The sequence below is a fragment of the Leptodactylus fuscus genome, chromosome 1 (assembly GCF_031893055.1).
Source record: "Leptodactylus fuscus isolate aLepFus1 chromosome 1, aLepFus1.hap2, whole genome shotgun sequence".
Lineage (NCBI taxonomy): Eukaryota > Metazoa > Chordata > Amphibia > Anura > Leptodactylidae > Leptodactylus > Leptodactylus fuscus.
Window position 1 is genome coordinate 225825718 of NC_134265.1, and position 24686 is coordinate 225850403.

At 40.5% G+C, this 24686-nt stretch overlaps 1 protein-coding gene across 2 annotated transcripts in view; it reads left to right on the plus strand.

Moving 5' to 3' along the window:
• The first annotated feature begins 4633 nt into the window (after positions 1-4633).
• INTS10 (integrator complex subunit 10) overlaps positions 4634-24686 on the plus strand; it is a 28577-nt gene continuing 8524 nt past the window's right edge. For both annotated transcript variants that reach the window (XM_075283727.1, XM_075283728.1), the window contains exons 1-14: positions 4634-4788; positions 5861-5928; positions 10094-10197; positions 11381-11520; positions 12948-13029; positions 13262-13402; positions 13568-13739; positions 13911-14080; positions 15301-15434; positions 18960-19113; positions 19725-19807; positions 21471-21626; positions 22197-22305; positions 24181-24260. In XM_075283727.1, coding sequence (XP_075139828.1) covers positions 4660-4788; positions 5861-5928; positions 10094-10197; positions 11381-11520; positions 12948-13029; positions 13262-13402; positions 13568-13739; positions 13911-14080; positions 15301-15434; positions 18960-19113; positions 19725-19807; positions 21471-21626; positions 22197-22305; positions 24181-24260 — 1722 coding nt within the window. In that variant the 5' untranslated portion in view covers positions 4634-4659. The remainder of the gene's footprint in view (positions 4789-5860; positions 5929-10093; positions 10198-11380; positions 11521-12947; positions 13030-13261; positions 13403-13567; positions 13740-13910; positions 14081-15300; positions 15435-18959; positions 19114-19724; positions 19808-21470; positions 21627-22196; positions 22306-24180; positions 24261-24686) is intronic.

Consider the following 24686-nt stretch of genomic DNA (forward strand, 5'->3'; position numbering starts at 1 on the left):
TTCTTCAGGTTCTTCGAGAAAATCACTTGTTTGCTAAATTGGAGAAATGCCTTTTTGGAGTTCAGGAATTGTTCTTCCCGAGTTAAATCTTGTCTCGAGCTATCCATATGGATTTTGCCAAGTTCCAGGCCATTATTGAGTGAACTCAACCCACCTCCTTAAAGGCAATACAGAAGTTTCTAGGTTTTGCTAATTTTTATCAAAAGTTCATACATAATTTCTCTACCATTGCTGAACCCTTTACTGATTTAATTAAAAAGGGGCATATTTGTTACATTGGAGTCAAGATGTGGTCTTGTCCTTTGAAATACTGAAACGGACCTTTACTGAATCTCCTATTTTAGGTCAACCAGATCTCACTTCTCCGTTTCTTGTGGAAGTGCATGCCTCGGAAGGCAGGGATGGAGCTGTATTGTTTCAAGGCACCACTTCCCTGACTAAGCTTCGACCTTGTGCCTTCTTTTCTTGAAAGTTTTCTTCTACGGAGATAAATTATGATATTGGGAACCGAGAGTTGTTGGCTATCAAATGGGCTTTTGAGGAGTGGCTAAATTTTCTAGAAGGAGCCAGACATAAAGTTAATGTTTTGACTAATCACAAGAATCTTACCATTCTGGAATCAGCTAAAACACTAAATCCTAGACAAATCCGGTGTGATTTGTTCTTTACTTGATTTGATTTTGTGATTACCTTTAGACTGATGCCTTGTCCCGTGGTTTTAGTCAGTCACAACCCTCTGATTTTGAACCTGATCCTATTCTTTCCGAGGGTATTGTTATTTCTGCTGTGTCTTCTGATCTAGCGTTAGAAATTTAACAAAATAAGCAATTAGCTTCTCAGGGGGTTCTAGAATGGAAGTTATTCGTTCCACTTTAATTTAGACTCAGGGCTTTAAAGGAGTTTCATGATTCTGTTTTGTGTGGTCACCCTAAGGTTTCTGGTACTAAAAGACTAGTTTCTCGATATTTTTGGTGGCCTACCAAGTCTGAGGATATTGTGGTCTACGTCTTGGCTTGTTATACATGTGCCCGGTCTAAGGTCCCTCGGGTCCAACCTATGGCTAAGCTCCTTCTCTTACCGGAACCCAAAAGACCTTGGACACACATTTCCATTGTTTTATCACTTATTTACTTGTTTGATGGGAAGTCGATTATTTGGATGATAGTCAATCGCTTTAGTAAGATGTACCATTTTGTCCCTTTAGCCCAGCTACCCAATACCAAGACTCTCTCTAGACTATTTTTGGACCATGTTGTTAGACATCATGGGGTTCCAGGCAACATTGTTTCTGATAGGGGTGTTCAGTTTGATGAGTTTGGAAAGCCTTTTGTCATCACTTGGGGATTTGCTTGTCTTTTTCCTCTACCATCCATCCTGAGTTCAATGGCCAGACTAAACGCTTCAACCAGGTGATGGAGCAATATTTGAGGTTTTATGTTTCCGAGAGTCAGTCAGAATGGTTGTTTTATTTTCCTTTAGCTGAATTAAACAGGGGGAGGTGAGAGCAGGGAAGGCTGATGAGTCATCATCATCATTATCAGCCTTCCCTGCTCTTACCTCCCCCTGTTTACACATATCACACAAGCAGTGCTCAGAGACAATCACAGACACTTCCGATGCTCCGTGGTGGCTAATCAGCATATCAATAAAAGAGGGCCAATTCAAAAACGGCTGGGAGGATTAATAAATAAAAGGTCATGCCGAGCCGTACACGCGGGCACTTCCCATTCATGCGAAGAGTAGAGAAAAAAGGGGGGGTAATGGTCCGCAACACTCCAATCTTTAAAACTCGTTTCTTTAATTCATCTTGTAAAAAAACAGTTTACATAGCACAAACAAAGTGATAGAAAGAAAACATATAGAGTGGAATAAAAAACCGCTAACGCGTTTCGAGGTAAATAGACCTCTTAGTCATAGTGTATCAGCTCTCCTTACTAGGCACACATTTATATGCTACCTAATATCCGGTGCATAAGTATCACCTGAGGCTTAATGACATTTAACCTCTACTATCGCCTACAAAATACCTTTTGCATATCGGCGATTGGTTGCCCTCAACAATACAAATAAAGTTATCCAAATATTCCAAAAACCAAGTATATATTAAATTTATAGTACTCACTTGCTATAAGTAAATGTTCTTAGAAACTTTAGTGAGAAGAAAAGAATACCCACTTAGATTGCATAATGATCACAAAAATAATGATGCTAATCTAATTCAGAAAAAGGAATACACCATTATGAAGTTATCACAGTTGAAATACAAAAATCTTATTTTACCTCTTGCTCTGATGTTCTATATTTGTATCGGCATAGGTATATTATCCAAAGGTCACAGTTATCCGATCACATGATACAACCGATCATGTGATATAGAAGGGATCACATGATTAAAGAGAGGCTCCGTCTAACAAAAAGACCCCGCCTCTCTGTATACATTACTTTTTATCAATGGGCCATGGCACACATCACCTCCCGTACCACATGGTACCTATCTGGCCTTATAAGGTATCAGACATAGAGATAACTACAGGAGCGCCCTCTAGCTCAGTTATATGAAATATCCTTGTCATAGGAGAAAGAGCAGTCGGAAAGTTTACCAAAGGACAGTGAACACAATAGAAAAATATACTACCATAAAATGCGTGCTGGATATTATTACGGTAAGTATGGAAAAAACCTCTTAATGATGATATATGAAACTGCCTATCAAAAAGGAAGGGATGGCATATATTTAGTATATGTATGATAAATCTGATTTAATATTCATCCCATAAGGGACTCTACTATTGAATTGATGAATATGCCATGCTTCCCTCTTCAGTAATAAAGCTTTCATATTACCACCTCTAAGCGGTTTGTGTATTTTTTCTACTCCATAAAACCGCAGCGTGTGTACCTTGCCCTGATGGTGAACAGCAAAATGCCTGGATGCCCCCGACATGCCGTCATTAATATCTTTGCCACCATCCCTAACATGTTCTCCTATTCGGTTTTTTAGATCTCTTGTTGTACATCCTATATGGTCAACATTGCACGAAGTGCATTTTATGCAGTAAATCACATATTCACTATTACAGTCCATATAGGTTTCAATTTTATGTGAGAAAGGGGAAGCATAACTAGAGATGATGGCACAATCACTTGTAAACTTACATACATTACATTTCTGAGATTTACATTTAAAGAAGCCCACTTTTTCAGAAGGAAAAACATCATCTCTAGATGAAAGACAGCTAGGAGATAAAATATTACCCAGGGTTTTAGCCTTTCTAGGAATACATTGGACTCCATTTTTTAGGATCTCTTTTGAGATCGCATCCGTCTCTAATATTGGTAAATTTTTCATTATTATTTTCCTAATTTCCCTAAATTGGGGACTATAGGGAGTTGAAAATACAACCCTTTTGTTGTTATAATTACCATCATCTCCATTATGGTTTACCTTTTTTTATTTCAAGTAGATCTTTCCTATCCCTCCTTTCCACCTTACTACTGGCACGTCTAAGCATCCAATTAGGATATTTTCTGTATTGGAGTCGCGATAGGGTGTTGCTTTCAAGTTCCAAAAATTTAGACTTCTCACTACACGCTCTCTTTGTTCTTATAAGTTCTCCTATGGGTACACTTTTGATGGTATGTAAAGGGTGGAAACTGTCCGCTCTAACAATCGAATTCCCCGCTACTTTTTTCCTATACAAAGAAGTACTGACTTTTTTTGTAGTTGCCGAGCCCACTTCCCATTCACTTCAATGGGACTGCTCGTAGTGAAAAAAGCAGCCCATTCATTTCTATGGGGAGCGCCCATAGAAATGAATGTAACTGCTTTAGGGTGCATGCACACTACGTAACGCCGGGCGTGTATGAGAGCCGTACACGCAGGCGTTACAGCAGGGCTGCCGAACACTTCCCATTCACTTCAATGGGAGCGCTCGTAAACACCGCTGTTACGAGCGCTCCCATTGAAGTGAATGGGAAGTGTTCGGCAGCCCTGCTGTAACGCCGGCGTGTACGGCTCTCATACACGCCCGGCGTTACGTAGTGTGCATGCACCCTTATACGCCGCTTATTCTGAACGTGTTTTATGTTCAGAATAAGCTGCCGTATACATAGTGTGAATGCACCCTAGGCTGCAGATTACGCTGGACGTCACAGCTGGAGAACACTTCCAGAAAAAGAAGACAGCCAGGCAAAAGGAATGGACTGCGCTGGGGGACAGATGAGTATGTTTGTTTTTATTATATTTAAATAAAAAATAATAATAATAATAATAATAATAAATTAGGCTGGCCAATTAATAAAATAAGGTGCAGCGTGGATCCACTAGGTGGCACTGTCTCGGTTAGCTTTGTGTTACAGCTACCACCCCAGAAGCCTCGACATGTTTAGTGCTACAAGGTTGAAGCAGAGGTTGATTATACCTTTCTGTGTGCAACCCTTAACCCGCCCTGTGCTGGCCATAGTGGCCACCGTATTTTATTCACTACAACTATCACAAGTTCACGTCCTTATACGGCCTTTGGAGTGGGCGCGTTTTCATGATAGTAGACCTGGCTGCCATAGTGATAACTGCTTTCGTCGCAGAGGGCTCTAGTCAGAGCGCATGCGCGTAGTGGCGCCCATGAATGACGATTCTAATAGACTCCGCAGCTGGCGAACATGGCGGGGCTTGGGGACTGTGAGTTTCTTGTGCGGAGGGCGCGGGAGCTGGTAAAGGAGGACACCTGTGCAGCTCGGGCATGGCTGATCACCGCCCGCACCCTATATCCGCAGGACTTTAATATCCAGGTGTGCCAATCCCCTGAGGGTCTTCTCAGTGTGGCTGCTTTATACGAAGATGTCCTGTAGTGGAGCATCCTAGATACTATGTGTGCGACGGGAGGGGCCTCATTTGTTTTCCTAGTAAATAGTGGGCTATGATCACGTGTTATTGTCGTCATGTGTCAGCCGGTAGCCTCACACAAGTATATAAAGTGATCATATTTTCATGGAGCCTTAGCCCATGAATGAATGTGTATGCAGCAGTCAATGTGGGGGAGAGGGGAGTGGGCTGTCAGCGGTAGTGCAGCAGTTTCTATTAAAAGGGCTCTATCACCAGATTTACGTGTTATGAGCTAAAGATATGCCTCAATAGCCTTGAGAAAAGCTATTCAGGTGCTGCTATTAGTTTGTAAAAAGACCCCACAATTTTTGTTTATTACCTCGGAAATCGATATGCAAATGAGCTTGATCATGCACGGTTCCATGCACCCCTTAGCGTCATAGCTTCTGGACGCCCACCGCTCTTTCTTGTGCCTCCAAGCCCCCCTCCTCCTGCTTCTTCACCGCCTCCATTGTTGCGCGGTTTCTTTTGAAATAACGTGTGTGCACAGTAGCGCTCTAGCGCCATTTTCCTGTAGAGAAAATTACGAGCTGGAGCATGCTCAGTAGCGCTACTGCGCACGCACATTATTTCAATAGAAACCGCCGACGATGGAGGTGGTGAAGAAGCAGGAGGAGGGGGGCTTGGAGGTACAAGGAAAAGCGGTGGGCGTCCAGAAACTATGACGCTAAGGAGTGCACAGAACGCCCATCGTGCGTGATCAAGCTGATTTGCATATCGATTTCCAAGGTAAGAAACAAACGGTGGGGTCTTTTTACAAACTAATAGCAGCACCTGAATAACCTTTTTAAATTCTCACTTCCTGCCCTCATGTGGGATGTGCTTTGTGTAATAAAGTAGTGGATCCTTCATTACTGAGCAACGTTTTAGCTTGTGGCACACAGTCAACTGCAAACTATGGATCATTGTGTGGATCTTAGTTTTGTCCAGATGCCAAATACATATCAAACTTATTTCCCTTTGTTTTCTTAATTTTAGTATGAGATGTACAATATTGAAAGAAATGCAGAACGTACGGCTTCAGCTGGAAGACTGTTGTACGATATGTAAGTAATTCTCATCAAAGCATATGTTAGGCCTGGATATACAGTGAAATGAAACCTCTCCAAAAGACAGCCTCTTTGAATCATCTACCTTGTTACACAGACAGATTTCAGGGACAGATTTAGACCCAACATAGATTTATATTGGCAGCCTTCATTAGGGACCCCTTTTTAATGCCGTTTTTATTTCAAAGAGGTTTCACTCTACTTAGTTATTAGGTTGTTCCCTTTAAGAGGATTATTGATGTGACACTGAACAGATCAGTGTTAGAGTTAATTAATTATCTAATTTGGAACTCTGCAACATACTCTTATGAGGACACTTTAATGTCCCCAACATCAGGTTAATGGATCTTAGGCTGCATTTTATACTGCTGTCAAAAATCACACAATAATACAGGTAAGAGCACAGCCTCAACATTCTTGTATATGCATTTCTTTAATGTTTGACCCCTTCACAGCTAGATTACTTTAGCTATTATGACTGAACACTATGAAGTGATTTTTACTTGTAGTGACATTGTTTTGTTCTATAGGGTATTAAAGTGCATCTCTTATCTAAAAAGGTTAGGCGGCAAATAATTTTGTATACAATCAAATAGAAGATAGAGAGATAATGAGCTATGTACTTAAACCATGTTACAGAACTTTTCAACTACAGAGATATTTTAAAGGGAATCTATCATTGCCAAAAGTCATATTTACCTAAACACACGTTGGAATAGCCTGTAAAAAGGCACTTCTACTCCTACCTTTCCTTCTTTTCTTCTTCACCTTCTAAAAACGCTTTTTCTTATCCAAATGAGCACCAGGGGCATTCTCCCAGTGCTCTGAGAACCCCTTGTGTCATGCCTTGTAAACTGCCTCTTTGATGCTTGTGCTCCATCTTTTCTCCTCCTTCCCAGAAATTGGGCCGGGCACTGGCCTCTGATGTCATGCTGTTCAAACTAAAATTGCGGGCATGCCCAATACCACTACGGGTAGGAGCGGCCATAGTGGTGTGCTCAGTTCGTTTGCAGGCGCAGTACGCTCGTGTAGTTGGCCACCGATCTCTCTTCACTGTCAGAAGGGCGTTCCTGATAGTCTAGCTTCATCACTGGGCTGTGGAACGTGCTGATTAGGCCCATGAATAGATGAATGAGCCTAATCAGCAGGGACTTCTGAGCCGCAGAATCCACGGCAAGATCCAGGCAGATTCATGATGGAATCTGCCACGGATCCAGGGGCAGCATCTGTTCCCAGAGCCGTGACAGGTTTCTCCATTAAATGGTGTCATTTGAGTGGGGTTCCCTATGTTCTGGCACCACTGAGTTATGTGGCAAGTATATTTGCAATTAAAAAAATTTAAGTTTTCAGGAGTTTTTTTTTTTTTTATTCAAAGGAGACTGTTAAGGGGTCTTAGGAAATCTGTCAACCCCAAAAACGTTATTAAACTTGCCCCAGTACTTTCTGGAGTGCAAAGCCATGAGCACAGAGCTAGAATTTGTTTGTAATATGGCTGCTTGCTATTCACAAAAAGCTGATTTTTATTCCTGAGCTAAGGGTGCAACGGGGGGGAAGGGTGTTCTGGGGTGGCTGCGCATCACAACAAGATCTTCCTCTCACTCAATACTTCTCCCAGTGACAATGACTTAATCGGAGCTTCCCCAAAAGATGTTGCTTTGATGCTCAGCTCGGCCAAAACATGCCCCTGATCCATTCTTAGCTCATTTGCTAGGAGTAGAATTTCCTCAAAATTAAGCAGACATTCTACAAACAAAGTATAGCGCAGTGCTCATGGCCCTGAGCACTGTGGCTGATCTAATAACGTTGTTGGTGCTGGCAGGTTCCCTTTAAAGGGATTATGCTACAAAGCATATTTACCTTCACGGGATATATCTTTTTTCCGTTGTATAACCTCTTTAATAATGAACAATATCCTATGTGAAATATTTAGATATATTTTATTTCTTTGAGATGTACTTTCTTAAATAGATAAGAAAATTATCTAAAATAAATTAGATAATAATAAACCTACAAATACTCAACACTAGAGTTAATGGCCAACAGATACTTCAAAGCACATTGATATACCTAGCTAGTATCAAGGCTAGTAAGATAATGAATAATGTCCACAAAAATGTAAGCTGTAAAAAAATATACTTTATTAGCTACTTGAGCAGAAAAATAATTTTTTGTTTAAAATCAATTAAAAACATAGAAAACCCTACATAAGTGGGAGTCACAGTGAGAAGAGCGCAAAGAGTAATCATTATTCACACATATACCATAGAGGGGTCAGAGTGTGGCTAAAGTGTGTACTGTTATAATTCACCAAATATATATAAGTATGCACAATAATTTAAAGATTGTAGGTCAAAAATGTAAGCTACAATAATGCAAGTGCAAAAAATATATAAATACATAGGTCAGAATACATTATCGACAAAGTGGAGCATTTTACTTAAGATGTATCTAGCTTCATAAATGAATCAATAGATATAGTGCAAGAATGGCATGTGCAAATAGCAAATGAAACCCTAGCCACATTTAAATCTGCCTACATACCCTGTTTCCCCAAAAATAAGTCATCCCCTGAAAGTAAGACATGGCAGAGGTTTTGTTGAATTGCCTAATATAAGGCATCCCCCAAAAGTAAGACATCCCCCAATAATAATAATCTTTCTGTGCAAAGATTGTATGAAGAAAAACACTGCAGCCAGCTGAACACTGTGCACGATGTTCCGTGTACAAAGGTATGCAGGCTGCTGACGCCGCTTTGATACGTTGTATCCACTGTTCCTGCTGCTGTAGGATGAGCTGGGAGATGCCCACTGTGCATACACTAAGCATTGTATGTGGAGGGGATCAACTATCCCACAGGAGCAGGAACAGTGGTTTCAACGTATGGTATCACAGCAGTGGCAGCAGCCAGCTTTCCTGTGCACACGGAGCACCGCACACAGTGTTCATCTGGCTGCAATGTTTTTCTTCATACAGTCTTTGCGCAGCAAGCACATCTCAGCGTAGCGCCGTGGTAGCAGCAGCACACAAAAATAAAATAAGACATCCACTGAAAATAAGACATAGCATATCTTTAGGATCAAAATTTAATATAAGACACTGTCTTATTTTTGGGGAAACACGGTACATAAAGATCTACTCAAACTCTCCAAATACACGCAGCCCCCTGACGAAGGGTGTGAAACGTACGTCGGGTCTCTGAGTGGGAGTCCCTCCATTTGAAATTCAGTCTGACTATAGCCAGGCTGAATATAGGGTATCTGGAGTGCTCCTATTAACCCCTTCCTGACGGAACAGGAGCACTGCAGATACCCTATATTCAGCCTGGCTATAGACAGACTGAATTCCAAGTGGGTGGGGGGACCCAGTCTCAGGGAAGGGGCAGTTAGACAACTTTTTTTTCCAGCTACGGCGTTTACTGTACAGGAAAAATATTTTTATAGATTTGTGACCGGCAGGTATGCGCAGTCGGCTGCCTGAGGCCTAGAAGTTTGAAGCCTCTGCCGAAAGAAGACGGGAAGAAGACCTGTTCCTGAAGAAGATGGAGGCGGCGCTGGAGAGTTCTCTTGCAGCATTGGGGACGTCCCCAGTGCTGTTTGAGTGCTGCGGTCTTCCCCCTGTGCTGCAAGAGAACTCATTTGCATACCGACGAAAACCAGATTATATTCTGAACAGCGGCGCGGAGAAGACATCTAAAGGTAGGAGAAGACTAGCCTTTCTTAAGGCTATTCCTGCGTGTTAAGCAGAAAATGAGTTTTAGTGATAGGATCCTTTTAAGTAAAATGCTCCACTTTGTGGATAATGTAATAATTTTGTATTTTTTTTTAATTTTAATTTTCTTCTTATTTTTTGGACTTTCATTATTGTAGCTTACATTTTGGACTACAATCTTTAAATTATTGTGCATACTTATATATATTTGGTGAATTATAACAGTACACACTTTAGCCTACTCTGACCCCTCTATGGTATATGTGTGAATCATGAATACTCTTTGTGCTCTTCTCACTGTGTCTCCCACTTGTGTATGATTTTCTATGTTTTTAATTGATTTTAAGCATAAATTCTTTTTCTGTTCAAGTAGCTAATAAATAAAGTACTTTCTTAAAGAATCTGATTTTTAAGTTACACTTTACTTTTTTTTTTTTTTTTTTTTGTAATAAAGGTTTGTGAACTTTTCAGACCAGCCTGTGGTTTGGAGGGAAATAAGTGTTATTACGGCTGCTCTTCGAAATGATTTACAGGATAAACAAACACAATTTTTACGAGGTAAGGAAAGACCTGGCATATAGATAGATACTTTGGTGAGTTACCATGTTTTAAAGATTACATGCATTCACTATCTGGTTACATAGTCCAAGAGGTGAGCATCAGTGAAAACTCTGTATAGGCCTGGGTCTTCACCACATAGATGAGGAGTAATTGCTGTACATTTAAAGGTATGTATGCAGTGTAATGGAGCTAGAATGTTGGGGTAGATTTATTAAAATGGTCTAATAGCAACTAATCACAATACAACTTTCATTTTTCAGGGTAGAATACAAAATAAAAGCTGCGCTGCGAGTGCTACAATTATGCTATTAGTCTATTTTAATAAATCTGCCCTATTGTGTAACAATGTTTCTATAAATTTACATATTTTCCTTCCATACTTGCTAAATTAGCCGGTTCCATCTTTTGTACACTGAACTGCCTCCCCTACTGCTGCTCCTTGCATCTTTTCATCATGCTGTTTCACTTAAGCACTTAGAAGATTCTCCATTGTTCCCCTTTCTCATTGTCTTTTATTTCCTGGTTTATTGATAAAATGTGCCACTGTATGTTACGTAGTCATGTGTTCTACTGACTTATCCAAACTAAACTACAACAGTAAGTATGTTTAACCTCTTTGAAAATCTAAATGTGTGATATATTTTGGTTCTTTAAAGGTGGTTCTTGCCAAAGATGAACTGATGCCCCATAACTAAAGAATCTTTGCTGTTTTGCACAGCAGGGATTCAAAGTGTCAGTCATTGGAAACAACTGGTATTCTTGCTTCTTCCCTCAAGAGCTTTGTGGCCTCTTTCCTGTCTTCTTGGCATGTTATTCATAGGTCACTTAGTACAAGCAGCAGCTCAGTCACTTTGGTATTCAGTGAAGAGGCACCATGATCATCTGAACATGGCACCCTTTTTAACCAAATGAGGGTCTCAACTGTTGACTCCAACTCTATAGAAGTCTTGGAAAAACCCAGAAACCCCTCAAACGCGACCACAGCATCTGAGTGGTTACTTTCATTTTTGTTTTCTTCCCTGAATGTTTTGTCCAAGGCAAGGTTGTGGGACTTGTCCATTTGATGTGGCAACAGTGAGCCGTCTTCTCAAGGCCCTGAGGTTTTTCCCTGCTATATTAGCATTGAACCATACGCTAATCCATGTCACAGTTGTCTTACTTTGTGTGTTATATTTTCCAGGCCTGTTTGAGGCTCTTCCTGGCCGTGTTCAGTGTGAAATGTTGCTGAAAGCTACAGAACAATGTTTTAATACTCTGGAACGGGCAGAGATGCTTCTTCTTTTGTTGAGACGTTTTCCTGAAACTGTAGTGCAACATGGGGTAAGGAGATTTGTATTAGGATTATTTACACATTTTTTGACAAAACCATGTTGAATTGGTTGAATTCCGATTAGTTGAAGAAATTTGTGAGACTTAACATCAGTTACATTTTGCGGGTACTGCAACTCTGCTTGCATTGATGTCAATATGAGCTGCAGTAACAGAGCTAACTGCTTCAGTTACCTGCTCTGTATAGTATGGGGACCGATGTAAAAAAATAAAAAAAAATTATAATAATTTGATGCGATTTCTACTCTTGGTTTCTTCTTCAATAAATTTCCATTTTTAAGTTTTTTTTTTTTTTTTTTTTTTTAAGTCTTCATGAAAAGTTGAATCAGGGAAAATAGATGAGCAATAGATGTATCAGCTGTCCATTGTTAGGCTTTCATAGTTATAGTTTGGAGATCAGAGACTCCACACAGCCCTTTGTGTATTCAAATGTACTTTGTCCATAAGTGTGAACCATCACATAAGTGTGATCAGCAACCACCATTGCCCTCCCACATGTGCCTGCCAGTCATTTGTACCAATATTGTGCCTTCAATATAGTTTATGCCCATGACACGCCTCTGTACACCAAGATAGAAGTGTTATGTTAACATATGTATATAGTTAATGTGTTCTAATGACATGAATATAGTAACTCGTGGTATTTAACAACTGGACATACCGCCCAAACAGCTAATCCATGTGCGGGTTGACTGTAATCCTGCCACACCACTCAGATTTATAGGGACTATCCTAAGGATAGGCCAAAAATAAAAATTGCCTTTAATGATTACTCACAAATGTCTAGTTCAGCTGGCACACAGATCACCAGAGGTCCAGAGAGCTGTACATCACTCCTGTCATCTTGCAGATTATGTTTTGGATCACCTTTTGTAGGAAAGAACTGATAAGACATTACTGTCCACCTGATTGTTGCCGCACAAAACAAGCACTTGTGTTGCCTTAATACAATTTACTGTTAAGGGCTCGTTCACATCTGCGCCTGGGACTCTGTTCTGCAAGTTTCCATTTCCTGCACAAAACAGGGCAGGAGACGGAAACCTGCCGGCATCTTTCAAACCCATTCATTTGAATGGGTTTGAAAAGTGTCCGGCCGTGTGCACCGGTGAGCGTTTTATGCTCTCTGTGGCGAAACCGTTTTTTTTTTAAACCAGACACAGAGTCGGACATGCAGTACTCTGTGTCCGGTTTTAAAAACCGGTTTTCGCTGCGGAGAGCATATAACGCTCATCGGCGCTCACGGCCGGACTCGGCATGACAGGTTTCCGTCTTCTGCATGCAGAATACGGAAACCTGAGAACTGAGTCCAGGCACTGGTGTGAACCCAGAGTAACGGGTATAGAAGGGGCATTTTTGATGTTGCTGTGGGCCTTCAAATTCCAGGTTCTTCTCTAAATCAGTTGTATTTTGTATGACAGGTTAGCCTAGGTGAAACTTTGTTGGATGCTGAGAATCTGGAAGATCAGGAATCTCCTGTAAACTGTTTCAGAAAATTGTTTGGTAAGTGCAGTAACTAATACATCAAATACCTGAAATTGAATGTATTCCTTTCTGTATTTAATTGTTTTTCACAATCTATTCCTGTATCAGTGGAACATTGACATAGGTTCTCTCCCTCACAGAGCCTCATACTATTACTATTAAAAATACAATTTTAATATCATATCTTAAATTTTATACCTTTTTATGCTAATTTTTAAGTGGTTTTTTTTTTTTTTGTTTTTTTTTTCAGTGTGTGATGTTCTACCCCTTATTATTAACAACCTGGATGTCCGCTTACCCTCAAGCCTCTTGTACAAATACCTGAACAAAGCTGCTGAATTTTATATCAACTATGTGACACGATCACCTCAGACAGATGCCCAGCATCAAGGTATGAAGGACTACACATGACTGAACAAATTTTTTTTTTGTGTGTGATTACTTTGATATGCATTTGATAATCTTTTATATTTCCAGTTTACATTTATTTCTTGTGATGTTTACTTTAGAATACTTGCGGGGTAAATGAACTATTGATAACTGTCTTCATACTCAGGTACACAAGATGCAGCTGATGTACTATCGCCCACGAAGCGAAGCTCACAGAAATACATTATTGAGGGTCTGACAGAAAAATCTTCACAAATACTGGACCCTTGGGATCGTCTTTTTAAAATCCTGTCTGTGGTTGGCATGCGATGTGAATGGCAGATGGACAAGGGAACCAGGTTGGGATTTCTACCAATCATCTGAGTTCTAGTATTATTTCTTGATTCATAAAAACTTAGACTTTTCTGCATTCTCTCATATTCTCCCCTTATTTCTTTACTATAATTGAAGACTGTGTACATATGAGATGCTGGTAGGTTATTGTGGAATCATTTTTTTTTTCTATATAGGACTTTTAGTGACCTTTTTCATCGCGTCAAAGAACTCTGTCGATATATTAGCAACTTTGACAATGAGGCTCATGCAAAATATAAGAATCAGGTTGTTTATTCCACCCTGCTCATATTCTTCAAAAGCGTCTTCCAGTACATCAGTGCTATTCAGCCTTCCCTCTTCCAAGGTGCGTGTTCTATGTAGCTCCCTTTAAAGGGGATGTGTCTCCATTGTCTGACTTGTGATCATTGTCAGGTTAAAAGATGTTCTCAGGTTTGTGTACATATTAAAGAGGTCACAGGGTGGCGTTTATAGACTTAGGCTGCTTTCACACTACTAAGCCTTAGACATAAGACTCGGTCAGTGCTGGTGCTGGATTTCCCACCTTGTTCATTATGCCGGGAGATGGGCTCCTAGCATTATAGTTATGCATGATTCTATCAGTCTCTGCCTCCCAGCAACATACTGCTCTGTAGTGAATAATGTATGGGACAGTATATCGCTGGGAAGGAGAAACTGCTAGTATCATACATAACTATAATGCTAGAAGTCCTTCTCGTGGTATAATGTACAGGCCATGTAATTTTTCACTCACATGTAGACTTGGCCGTGTGAAAGTAGCCTCACTCATTTAACATTTTGACCACTTGAGCTCAGTGTTGCACAGCATTGACTGAGGTCACTATATAAAAAAAATTCTACAAATTATGAATTCTAAGGGTAGGTTATACAGTATATACTGGGGGGGTTTCAGATGGATTTTTTTTTTTTTTAGGCAGAATCTTCTTCAAAAACTGCCTTAAAAATTCTCAATTCCTTTCCATTGATTTCACTGGGATTCAGTAGAAGATATTTTCCTCTAGTGATCAGCTATAGGGAAAAAAAGTGTCAGCACTTATCTTTAGGTGGATTCTGCTTTGCAAAGTCCATGGAAAAGAATGGAAGGTAGAAAAAAAAAAAAAAAACTACTAGCATATTTTTTTTGCAAGAGTTTTGCAAAAACTGGAGGAAAAAATATGAAAGGGAGAATTTGGGGAGCATTTTTTATTAAGGCACGTTCCACCTCTAAAACTGCCAGCAAAAAAACGCTGTGAGAACATACCTTAAGATACCTGCATGAGTGATAAGACTTCTAGTTATTATTTATTTTGCTTCTGTAGTTTACTAATATTCCACAGTGCTTTACAGACGTCCAATAACTTGCTATAGGGCTCACAATATAAATTCCCTATCAGTATGTCTTTGAAGTGTGAGCGGAAACCCATGCAAACATGGGGAGAGCATACAAACATTCTTGCAGATGTTGTTCTTGGTCAGATGCGAACCTAGGACTCCAGCGCTGCAGTGCCAACCACTGAGTTATCATGCTGCCAGATTGTGTTCTAATATATACGTCATGTTTTATAGGACCAAACACTTCAAACCAAGTTCCCATTGTTCTGCTGGAAGACACCTCAAACATTTTCAGTGAAGTTGAGATTAATTCCAGCAAGCACATCCACAAAAGGAGGAAACTTGCAGACAGTAGGGAGAAACCCATGGTAATTTTCCATTATTTTATTTCTTATATTGAATTGAACAGTTACTGAAACTAGATGTTGGAGTATCAGTATAGTTTGAGCTAGAGACCACAAATCGAATGTAAGAAATAGTGGTTGGATAGTAGATTTTTCTCACTTATTTCATTGGGGGACATATGCCATGGGTATAGATCTGGCCTCTGGGAGGCTAACACTAGGAATAACAAAAGATGTTGCTTCACTGCTAGGCTCTACCCTCTCTACAGACACTATGATAGCCAATTTTAGCCTAGTGTTTGCAGTAACTAAGGTCTTTCTGTCTTGCATCCCTGGCAATTTTTTTTATTTTTTTATTTTTTTATTTAAGGCCTCCTTTGGCCTTCCATAGATCACAGGTGGCATCTGTGCCAAGGTCCGCCAGCCCCAGCTTCTACTTTGATCCCTGGTCTCAGCAAGGGACTAGGCCACAACTTGGCTCATCTTCCCCCTTGGTTTCCCTGACCTTCAAACCCCTCTTAGCACTTCCCATTGGTCAGTAGGCAATCCAAAGAGGTCTCTCTTTGTTTCCCTATACTGTTCACCTGGGAAACTTCTTTTCCTATTTTTCCTGCTTCACCAGTAGCTCCTGCAAGCTCCTCAGGGATTTTCAGTCCTCCTAAATACAGCACCTGGGGAACCCTCTCTGTGAAGACTCTCTACAGCAGTTGGCGATCAGAAATTCTTTCAGTGGTCTAGTAGGTTAACCTCCTGGGTATACCCCTATTTTCTTTGCCCCCCCCCCCCCCCCTCCTCCATGTCCTCCTGTGAAGAGACAACCCACCCCATTGCGTTGTGGTGCTGCCACATTTTATAGGTTCACCCTCTGTAATAAAAAGTTGCCATGCGGCCAGGCTGAGCCCATCTTCTCTCCTTGCCTTCCGCCTAAGTCAGTTCAGGACCCTCCCGTCCCCTCTCCAGTGGATCTTCCCTCTAACTGGGCGACTTCCCTTATCCATCCGTGTAGTCAGAAGACCCAGAACCGACATCTTCTTATGTCACAGCTGCCGCCCTTCCCCCATACATGGGGAGTTTGACCATATCTTGAAGGAACAGTGGCTTCAGCCTCACTGTCCCCTGCATTCCACTAGGAAGTTGGATATTCTCATTCCTTTACCAGACCAGTGTGTCTCCAAGTGATCAGACCAGCTTGCAGATCACCTTGGACTTCCTTTGTCAGGCTCATCAGTGAGGAAAAATGGTGTCTTGTGCCTTCTCAGCACATCAAATTCTTGGGCTTGATCTTTGACACTCACCAGGTCAAGATCCTCTTCCCGAAGTCCAAGATCCTGATCCTCTACCTTTGAATGAAGTTCCCGTGCACTCTTCGGTTCTGCATGGAGTTTCTGTGCACAATGGTCTCAGCTTTCGAGACCATCCCTTTTGCTCATTTCCACTCACATCCTCTACAATTTATGATTCTGACTTGCTGGGACAAGTCTCTGTCCAGCCTCGGCAATCTTATTCTATCTGGGTTCGATGAGAGCGTCTTAGGGGAAATCCTTTCTTTACCTCCTTTGGCAGGTGATTTCCACTGAAGCCAGAAGGGCTGGGGAGCGGACTTTGATGCCTTGACTATTCAAGACCTATAGTCCAAAGCTGGGAACGCCCTCCAGATCATCCTTCATATTAGCCTTGTCTCATTGGACCTCTCTCCTCCAAGGACAATCTAGTCAGAGTCAGGATTGACCACTCCACTGCAGGTGCCTCTTTAAACCATCACTGGGGCACCAGGAGCCAGGCAGCCAGACAAAAAGCCTCTGACTTTTTTTGGGTGGCTCGTTATGTTCCAGCCCTGTCGGCAGTCCACATTCCAGGCATGGTCAATTGGTCGAGAAAGCTTGAGAAAAGCTCGCCCCAGCAGAGTGGTTGTTTCACAAGTTCTTTCTCCAGTTGTGCTCCCAGTGGGGTGCACCCGATGTAGAACTCCTACCTGAACCACAATACTCCCTGCTACATTGCCAGTCCCAGGATCCTCAAGCCATCGCCACCACCACTCTCATGCATCCCCGGTCAGACTTCTGCCGCCTCAAGGACTGCTGTTCCACCCCACCTTATCTCAGCTGCGTTTAATGGTTTCATTGTTGAAACCAAGGTCTCAAAGCATCGCACATTTTCGAGGCCTGTTATCCAGAACATTCTCATGGCTCAGTAGCCTCAGTCTGCAAAGATCTATTGTCGTACATATGGCTTTCCTTTTCTCTTCCTAGGATCCTGGCTTTTTTCCAGTCCAGTCTTGACCTTGTTCTTTCTTCTCTTTAATTCTTTTCAAGAAGACCCTGGCCTTCTGGCCTCAGGTGAGGACCTTCTTCCAAGCTGTGCTCTCTCTAACCCTCCTTCTTTGCAACCACAGTCCTTGTGGTTCTACGGGCTCCCCCTTTTGGTACTTTACGTCATATCTCTCTTCGCTTTCTGTCCTGGAAGGTTGGCTTCATGGTGGCCGTTAATTTCCTCTGCAGCATCTATGAAAGCCTCCCTTTCTTGTGCTCCACAAGGACAAGGTTGTCCTTCGTCGGTCACCTTTTTTTTTTTGCCTAAGGTGGTTTTGTCCTTCCATATCAATGAGAACATTGTCTTACCATCTTTCAGCCTGAACCCAAAGCACCCGCGTTTCCACTGCCTGTATGTAGTCTGGGCGATCCAAGTCTATTTGTCTGTCACTGATACTCGTCATACGTACGCCTTGTTCCTTCTCCCTGAGAGCCCTTGCCAGGGGCCTGGCTGCTTCCAAGGTCTCCATCTCCAGATGGATTCGGTTTGCTATCAGTGAGGCCTATCAGTTCAAGGATAGGCCGCCACCTCTTTATGTGACTGCTCATTCCATGATAGCTGTCAGAGCCTCTTGGGCTGTTCGTTATGTGTCTTCTGCTGCCCAGGTCAGCAAAGCTGGCACCTGGGCCTCTGTCCACACTTTCTCCAAGTTCTACCAGATCCACTCTGTGGCCTCTGCTGATGCCAGCTTGGGCTGTAAAGGTTCTGCAAGTGACTGTGCGCTAGGTTGCCCGCTTGGCTGTTTAATTCCATCCCTCTGGGACTTCTTTAGGACATCCCAATGAAATGAAGAAGACAAATGGATTTTTGTTACTCACCCTAAAATCCTTTTCTCGTTCTAATCATTGGAGGACACAAAGCCCAGTCTTGTTTCTTGTTCCTGCTCTGGTTTAGTTTTCGGGTTCAAGACATGATAGTGTTGGTTCTGTGTTCTTTTGTTTATTTTTGTTTCTCTCCTACTGCTGTGGTGCAAACTGGTTAGCATAGTCTCTGTGGAGAGATTACAGCCCAGAGATGGAGCTGACATCTTTTGATACTCCTAGTATCAGCCTCCTAGTGGCCAGGTCTTTACCCACGGTGCTGTGTCCCACAATGAATACAACGAGAAAAAGGATTTTACAGTGAGTACAAAAATCCAATTTTTTTCCTTTATTTTATGGATATAAAGGTGATTTTTATGATGTCTTGCCAATCCATTAATAGGATTATGTTGATAATACCGTATTGCAATTTGTTTAGAGTTCAGATGATGAAGACCTCTCTGGAAAAGGTCGAAGTCGTCATGTGATTGTAAATAAAAGTGATCTTGCTAACCCTACTGAAGTCCTGGAAAGCTTTAAAACTGCAAGAGAATGCTGGGATCTTCTGCATTCCTCAGAAGCTTTTGACAAAGGTAAACCCAAAACCTGACAAATGTTTTAGGTTAAACTCAAAAACAATGTTTTGTTAGGCATAGTTTTAAAGGGTTTTTCTCACAAAGACAACTTAAATCTCTTATTTGGACATAGATTTCTTATTTTATCTTATTCCCCTGTGTGAATGGAGAAATGGTAATGCATGAGCACTGTCCGCTTTATTCAACTCTAGGGGCCTGCCTGAGCTAACCAAGTAAAGCATTAGCCATCCTATAGAAATGAAGAATCAATAAGCCAGTGCGACCACCACTTCATTCAGACTGGGGTACTAAGGAACTGGTTTTTGGGATTAGTCCGGGCAGTCAGTTGCTTGGCATTAAATGTCCCCTTGGTCCACCTAGTTTGGCGTTATTTTTGGCTTTTCTTTTTTAGGATCTACTCAGCACGTAACTTTATTTCTGTAAATTTGATTTGTCATAGCAACCAAAGAGACATATGTCTAAGCCCATTAGGATTTTTTTTTTCAAATTAAAACAAATACATTAGTAAATTAATAAAATTATTTTTTTAACTTTTCCGTTACAGTATTTGTTTATCATTAGCAAATCATACCTTCTTACCTTCTTTCTAATCTGCCCTAAATGTTTAGAGTTCTCCAGAATTTGTTTACCCTGGAAGACTGACACTTGGTTGTGGCTTAGAATATTCCTTACAGATATGGTCATATATCAGGTAAACTCTTTGTCTGGATTTAAATTTATACATTATCCATAGAAAACAGAGACCATTTATTGTTAGAGAAATAATCTGTTTGTCTGCCCTGCTCTTCCTCAGACCAGTTGGAACAGAGAGCACATTTCCATTCTGAAAAAACTATCGGGCGTGTTAATGCACATGAGACTTTCCCCATCTGTTGAGTAGAACTACTGACTACATTGGTAGCACAGCAATACTACTGCTACCCAGCACATTAAATAAAAAAGATCTCGTGCTTACTCTCATCCAATGATAAGGAGCTTTGTATTAGTCAGTTGGTAATCAGAGTGGGAGAGACCTAGTGGAAAGTCCGAGGAGGATGCTGCAGCGATGGAGCGGCTTTTTTTTCAGTGTGATTCAATGTATTCCTATGGAACTCAGAACGAGGCTCTCCTATGAAAGAGTAGGTCAGGTTGGGGGCCACACGGTGGCTCAGTGGTTAGCACTGCAGCCTTGCAGCGCTGGAGTCCTGGTGTTCAAATCCCGCCATGGGCAAAAAACCATCTGCAAGGAGTTTGTATGTTCTCCCCGTGTTTGCATGGATTTCCATCCCATATTCCAAAGACATACTGATAGGGAAAAATGTACATTGTGAGCTCTATGTGGGGCTCACAATCTACATTTAAAAAAAAAAAAAAAAAGAGTAGGTCGGGTTGCCAAGGTCAGGATTAGGATATTCATATGCAGCTGTGTAATATATATGATTTAAATATCTCGATCCCAACTGTTTTCAAACAGTGTTATCTTTGGAAATAATATAATATTTGGTGTCCTTTGTGTGACATGAAAAGCAGTTTCTATGTTTTATAATGTTTATAATATAACAGTTTGCAGTCTCCCTCCACACCATAATTTTCCATGCATTTTACACAGTTCCGTACTCCATACATAGTAACTCAGTGAGATGCAGGAACAGCTCTCAATACAGAAGCCAGGAGAAGAATAAAGAAATGCAGGATTTCACAGAATGGAGACAAAATGTGTTCATTAAATTACAAAATGTGTTAATGACATAAATACTGCCAGAAAAATTTAAAGTTGTCTGAAAGTTTAGTTACACTTTAAGTTTTTTCCTAGGTCATTTGTAACTGATATAGTGTTATAGTTTTAGCTATGCCATTGTTTATTAATGACTGAAATTGAGAACTTGAAAAGAAAACAAAATTTTACATCATTTACATAAAGTAATTAACCAGAAATACAATGGAAAGGTGGAGAGAATAAAAAAAAAAGTAGTAGAATAGACTTTTTATCTCAAAACCACAGACACCAATAATAGAATCCCTTTAAGTGTAAAGACATTGAGTGTCATTGCTACAAAAACTGCCCAAGTTGTTTACCTTTTTTTTTTTTTTTTTTTTTTTTTTTTAAATTTCCAGTGGTATTTTTTTTTAAAAGTGACTGAAAGCATCCCATTGCTTCCTTTACAAGGGCTGTAAACCACAGGGAAGACTCACAGCATAAATTAAAGTTTAGCTCAGAATATAGATGAGACTTGGTTAAATCACACCTTCTTTGCTTCCACTTTTGCTACCAGTATATCTCATGTAGATCTGGCTTAAAAAGGTTTCATTTCTATACTTTATTTGTATTTTTGGGGTGTTGGTTGTTCATTTGGTAAACACTTTTCTTCCTATAGGGACAACACAAGAAAGCAATCAATAGTCTTCATCTCATGGCGGCCTTACAAGGGCCACATTCTCCATCGCAGCAGATGTTGAATCAGGGAAACTTGGAGCAGCACAGAGCTCTTATCCAACTAGCAGCCTGCCACTTTGCTGTTGGGGAGTATAAGGTTGGACAATGAAAAAAATGAATTATGATGCATGTAAAGTGTAAGGAAAGAGAAAAGTTGCCTGGTTAGAGATGAATTTAGTAGCCAGCTACTGACTCTCTTTAGTCGTTCTTATGTGTATGAATAAACAAATAAGGTAGCCACCAGCCCACACTTGCTGATCATAACAGTGCTATTACGGAGAAGGGCTAAAGAACAGACAACATTGTAGAAATATCTGGACTCTGCCATAAATATATGTTGGTCATCTTGTTTGTATAACATCATACTGCACTTGACTCTGTGTTGCAATGTTCCTTTTATAGCAGTAGAATCACAGAGGTTCATCAGCATCTTCTGTTGTATGTAGTCATGACTCATATAAATAGAAGACATGTCAAAACAGCTATATAGGTTGTCCACACATGTTTTTCTGTCCTGTTGTCAAAGTCACCTTATTTTTTAGTTATTTACATGTTCTATATTTGTAAAATAAGCAACAGACAAATACATTGTTGCATGTAGTTGTTAAAAAGCCAACACCATACACTTGTGATGTATAGAAGTAATATTTTATTTCTCTTTCTTTAGCTAACATGTGAAAAGGTTCTGGAACTTATGAATTTTATTGTACCCCCGCCTCAAGACATTTCCAAGACCAAGGATGAGCAATCCAAAGTAAAGCCTAAATTCAGGAAAGGTAATTTTTGCATAATTTTGCCAGTAGAAATAACACACAACCTTTAAAATATTACACAAAGCTCTGGTCACAGTGGTGATTCTCTAACACAAAATTAAAAGATCTCATTGGAGCCTGTTGGATTCTCTGATCTCTTATAGTCCTATATCGAAAAATTAAATAAAAGCTTATTCCTAAAATTTTCGGAGCACTGACTGTTGGAATGAAAACCACCTTTTAAGAAGGAAAGGTTATGATTCTTAAGTCGATTTGTATATTTGTTGTAGAAATCCTAGTTTCCTTCCCACTTCTTACTCTGCTAATATAGAGAACCATCGAATGAAGGTTAGAGAGATAGCGGAGGCTCTCTAGCACCATTTGATGAACATGAGCAATGTTTTCATCTGTGGTTGCAGTCTTTGGCCGCACAGAACGTTTGTCAACCAAGCTGGTACGGCCACGTTTAAATTCAGCTGCCCAAAATTTGACGGTGGTACATGATGGTGTAGAGTCCCCATACACAGCGTCCAACTCGTCTTTAATTTGCGAAGACGTATTGCCTTTCAAAAACAAATATCTAATGACAGCTCGATATTCGATTTTCATCCATTTTCACAAAATCACTCGCATCAACTCACTACAATGACTGTCAAAGAAAAACCGCTGGTGCAAAACGGCTGAAATTTTTGTGAGCACATTCTCCAACTTTGGTTGACGAGTGTTGCCATCTACATGTGGTGATCAGAAACTTTTCAGACTACCCTCGTACAAACTTGCTTTTTGAATTCTATGAAAGAGGAGATTCTATTCTTTCATATGACACCAAGTGCTATCTAAAATTATTTCCAGAGATATCACTGGTTGAAATCTCAATCAGGATTAGGATATTTATATGTAGTTGTATAATAACTATCGTATAAAAATTCCAATCCTGACTGTGTTTCCAACCAGTGATATCTCTGGAAATGATTTAGCCAAAGAAAATGGCAGCTCTGCCAGATAACTTTACAAAATAGTGGTGTGGTTTATTCCATGTAGCAATGATTCAGTTAATAGGAGCTGCGGAACCATTCAAAACTGGACAAGAATAGGGCCTGGTCTGAGTTTTTGGTGCCCATACAGTTGGCCCGCACATGATCATGTGCAGGAGCCCACAAAAATGAATGGGTCAGTGTGCTCTCCAGGAAAGACGCTGATAGCACACTGATCTCGTGGGGATCAAAGGGATTAATTCTGTGGAGTTAAACCTGTAACTCCAAGCACCCGCCTATTGCCTGATACTGCAGTGGACTTTCTTTTGCATAGTTGGAAATAATTGGATAGCATTGTAACCTTAGTGTCACGTGACATGAGAGAATATCCTCTTTCATATGACAAACAAAGCAAGTTTGTATGTTTTATAATGTCATTTTCTCTACTATACAGTCCAGTACTCTTGTACACTGTAACATTCAGTGAGAGGCAGGAGAAGCTCTCAATACAGAAGCAAGGGGAAGAGTGAAAAAATGCAGGATTTCACAGAAATGATCCAACATTTGTTAATAAAGTATATTACAATATTTATTACTGTCACAAATGCTGCCAGAAATCAAAAGTTGTCCACAAATTTAGTGACGCTTTAAATCTTAAAGGATGGCAGCTTGATTGATAGATAAGGACACCCTCAGTTTATTAGTAGTTGACTATTAGCTACTAACCTACTCACTTACCAAGAAAGGAAGCACTAGACTAGACCTTCAACATTCTTTACATTAAACCCCTCCACTTCCTTTGATCACCAAGGAAATGTTAACTAGTATTAAATATTTTATCATATTGTTAATAATTATTATCTGAATCTGGGGTGCGTTTTATAGTCTGGAATATATGTACAGTAATTTTCAATTTGTTTTTTAGGCTCTGATCTCAAGCTGTTGCCTTGCACTAGTAAATGTGTAATGCAGTACTGTCTTCAGCTGTTATTGGCAAGTATAAAGGTAAGTAACAGACCTATAAAAATACTGTAATATTGGAACATATCAGTTAAAGGGCTTGACTAGGTTGGAAGTAGATTTGAGCAATTTTTGACTATAAATCTACATTTTCTTCAACCTTGGGTAATTCTTGATTTTTCTTCTAAATTTTCATATTTTTGCTTTAAACAAATGTGTTCAGTCATCTGGCAGAGTGACCCCTCGTTCACATCTGCGTTGGTATTCCGTTCGGGGGAGTCCGCATGGGGACCACCCCGAAAGGAATACCAAACGCAATTGCAAGCGTTGTGCAGTAAAAGCACACGGACCCCATAGACTATAATGGGGTCCGTGTGCTTGCCGCCAGATCTCCGCACAAAACATGCGGACAGGAAAGTAGTTCAAATGTTCTTTGAAATGACAACTTAATGTCAAATTAAATTACACAGT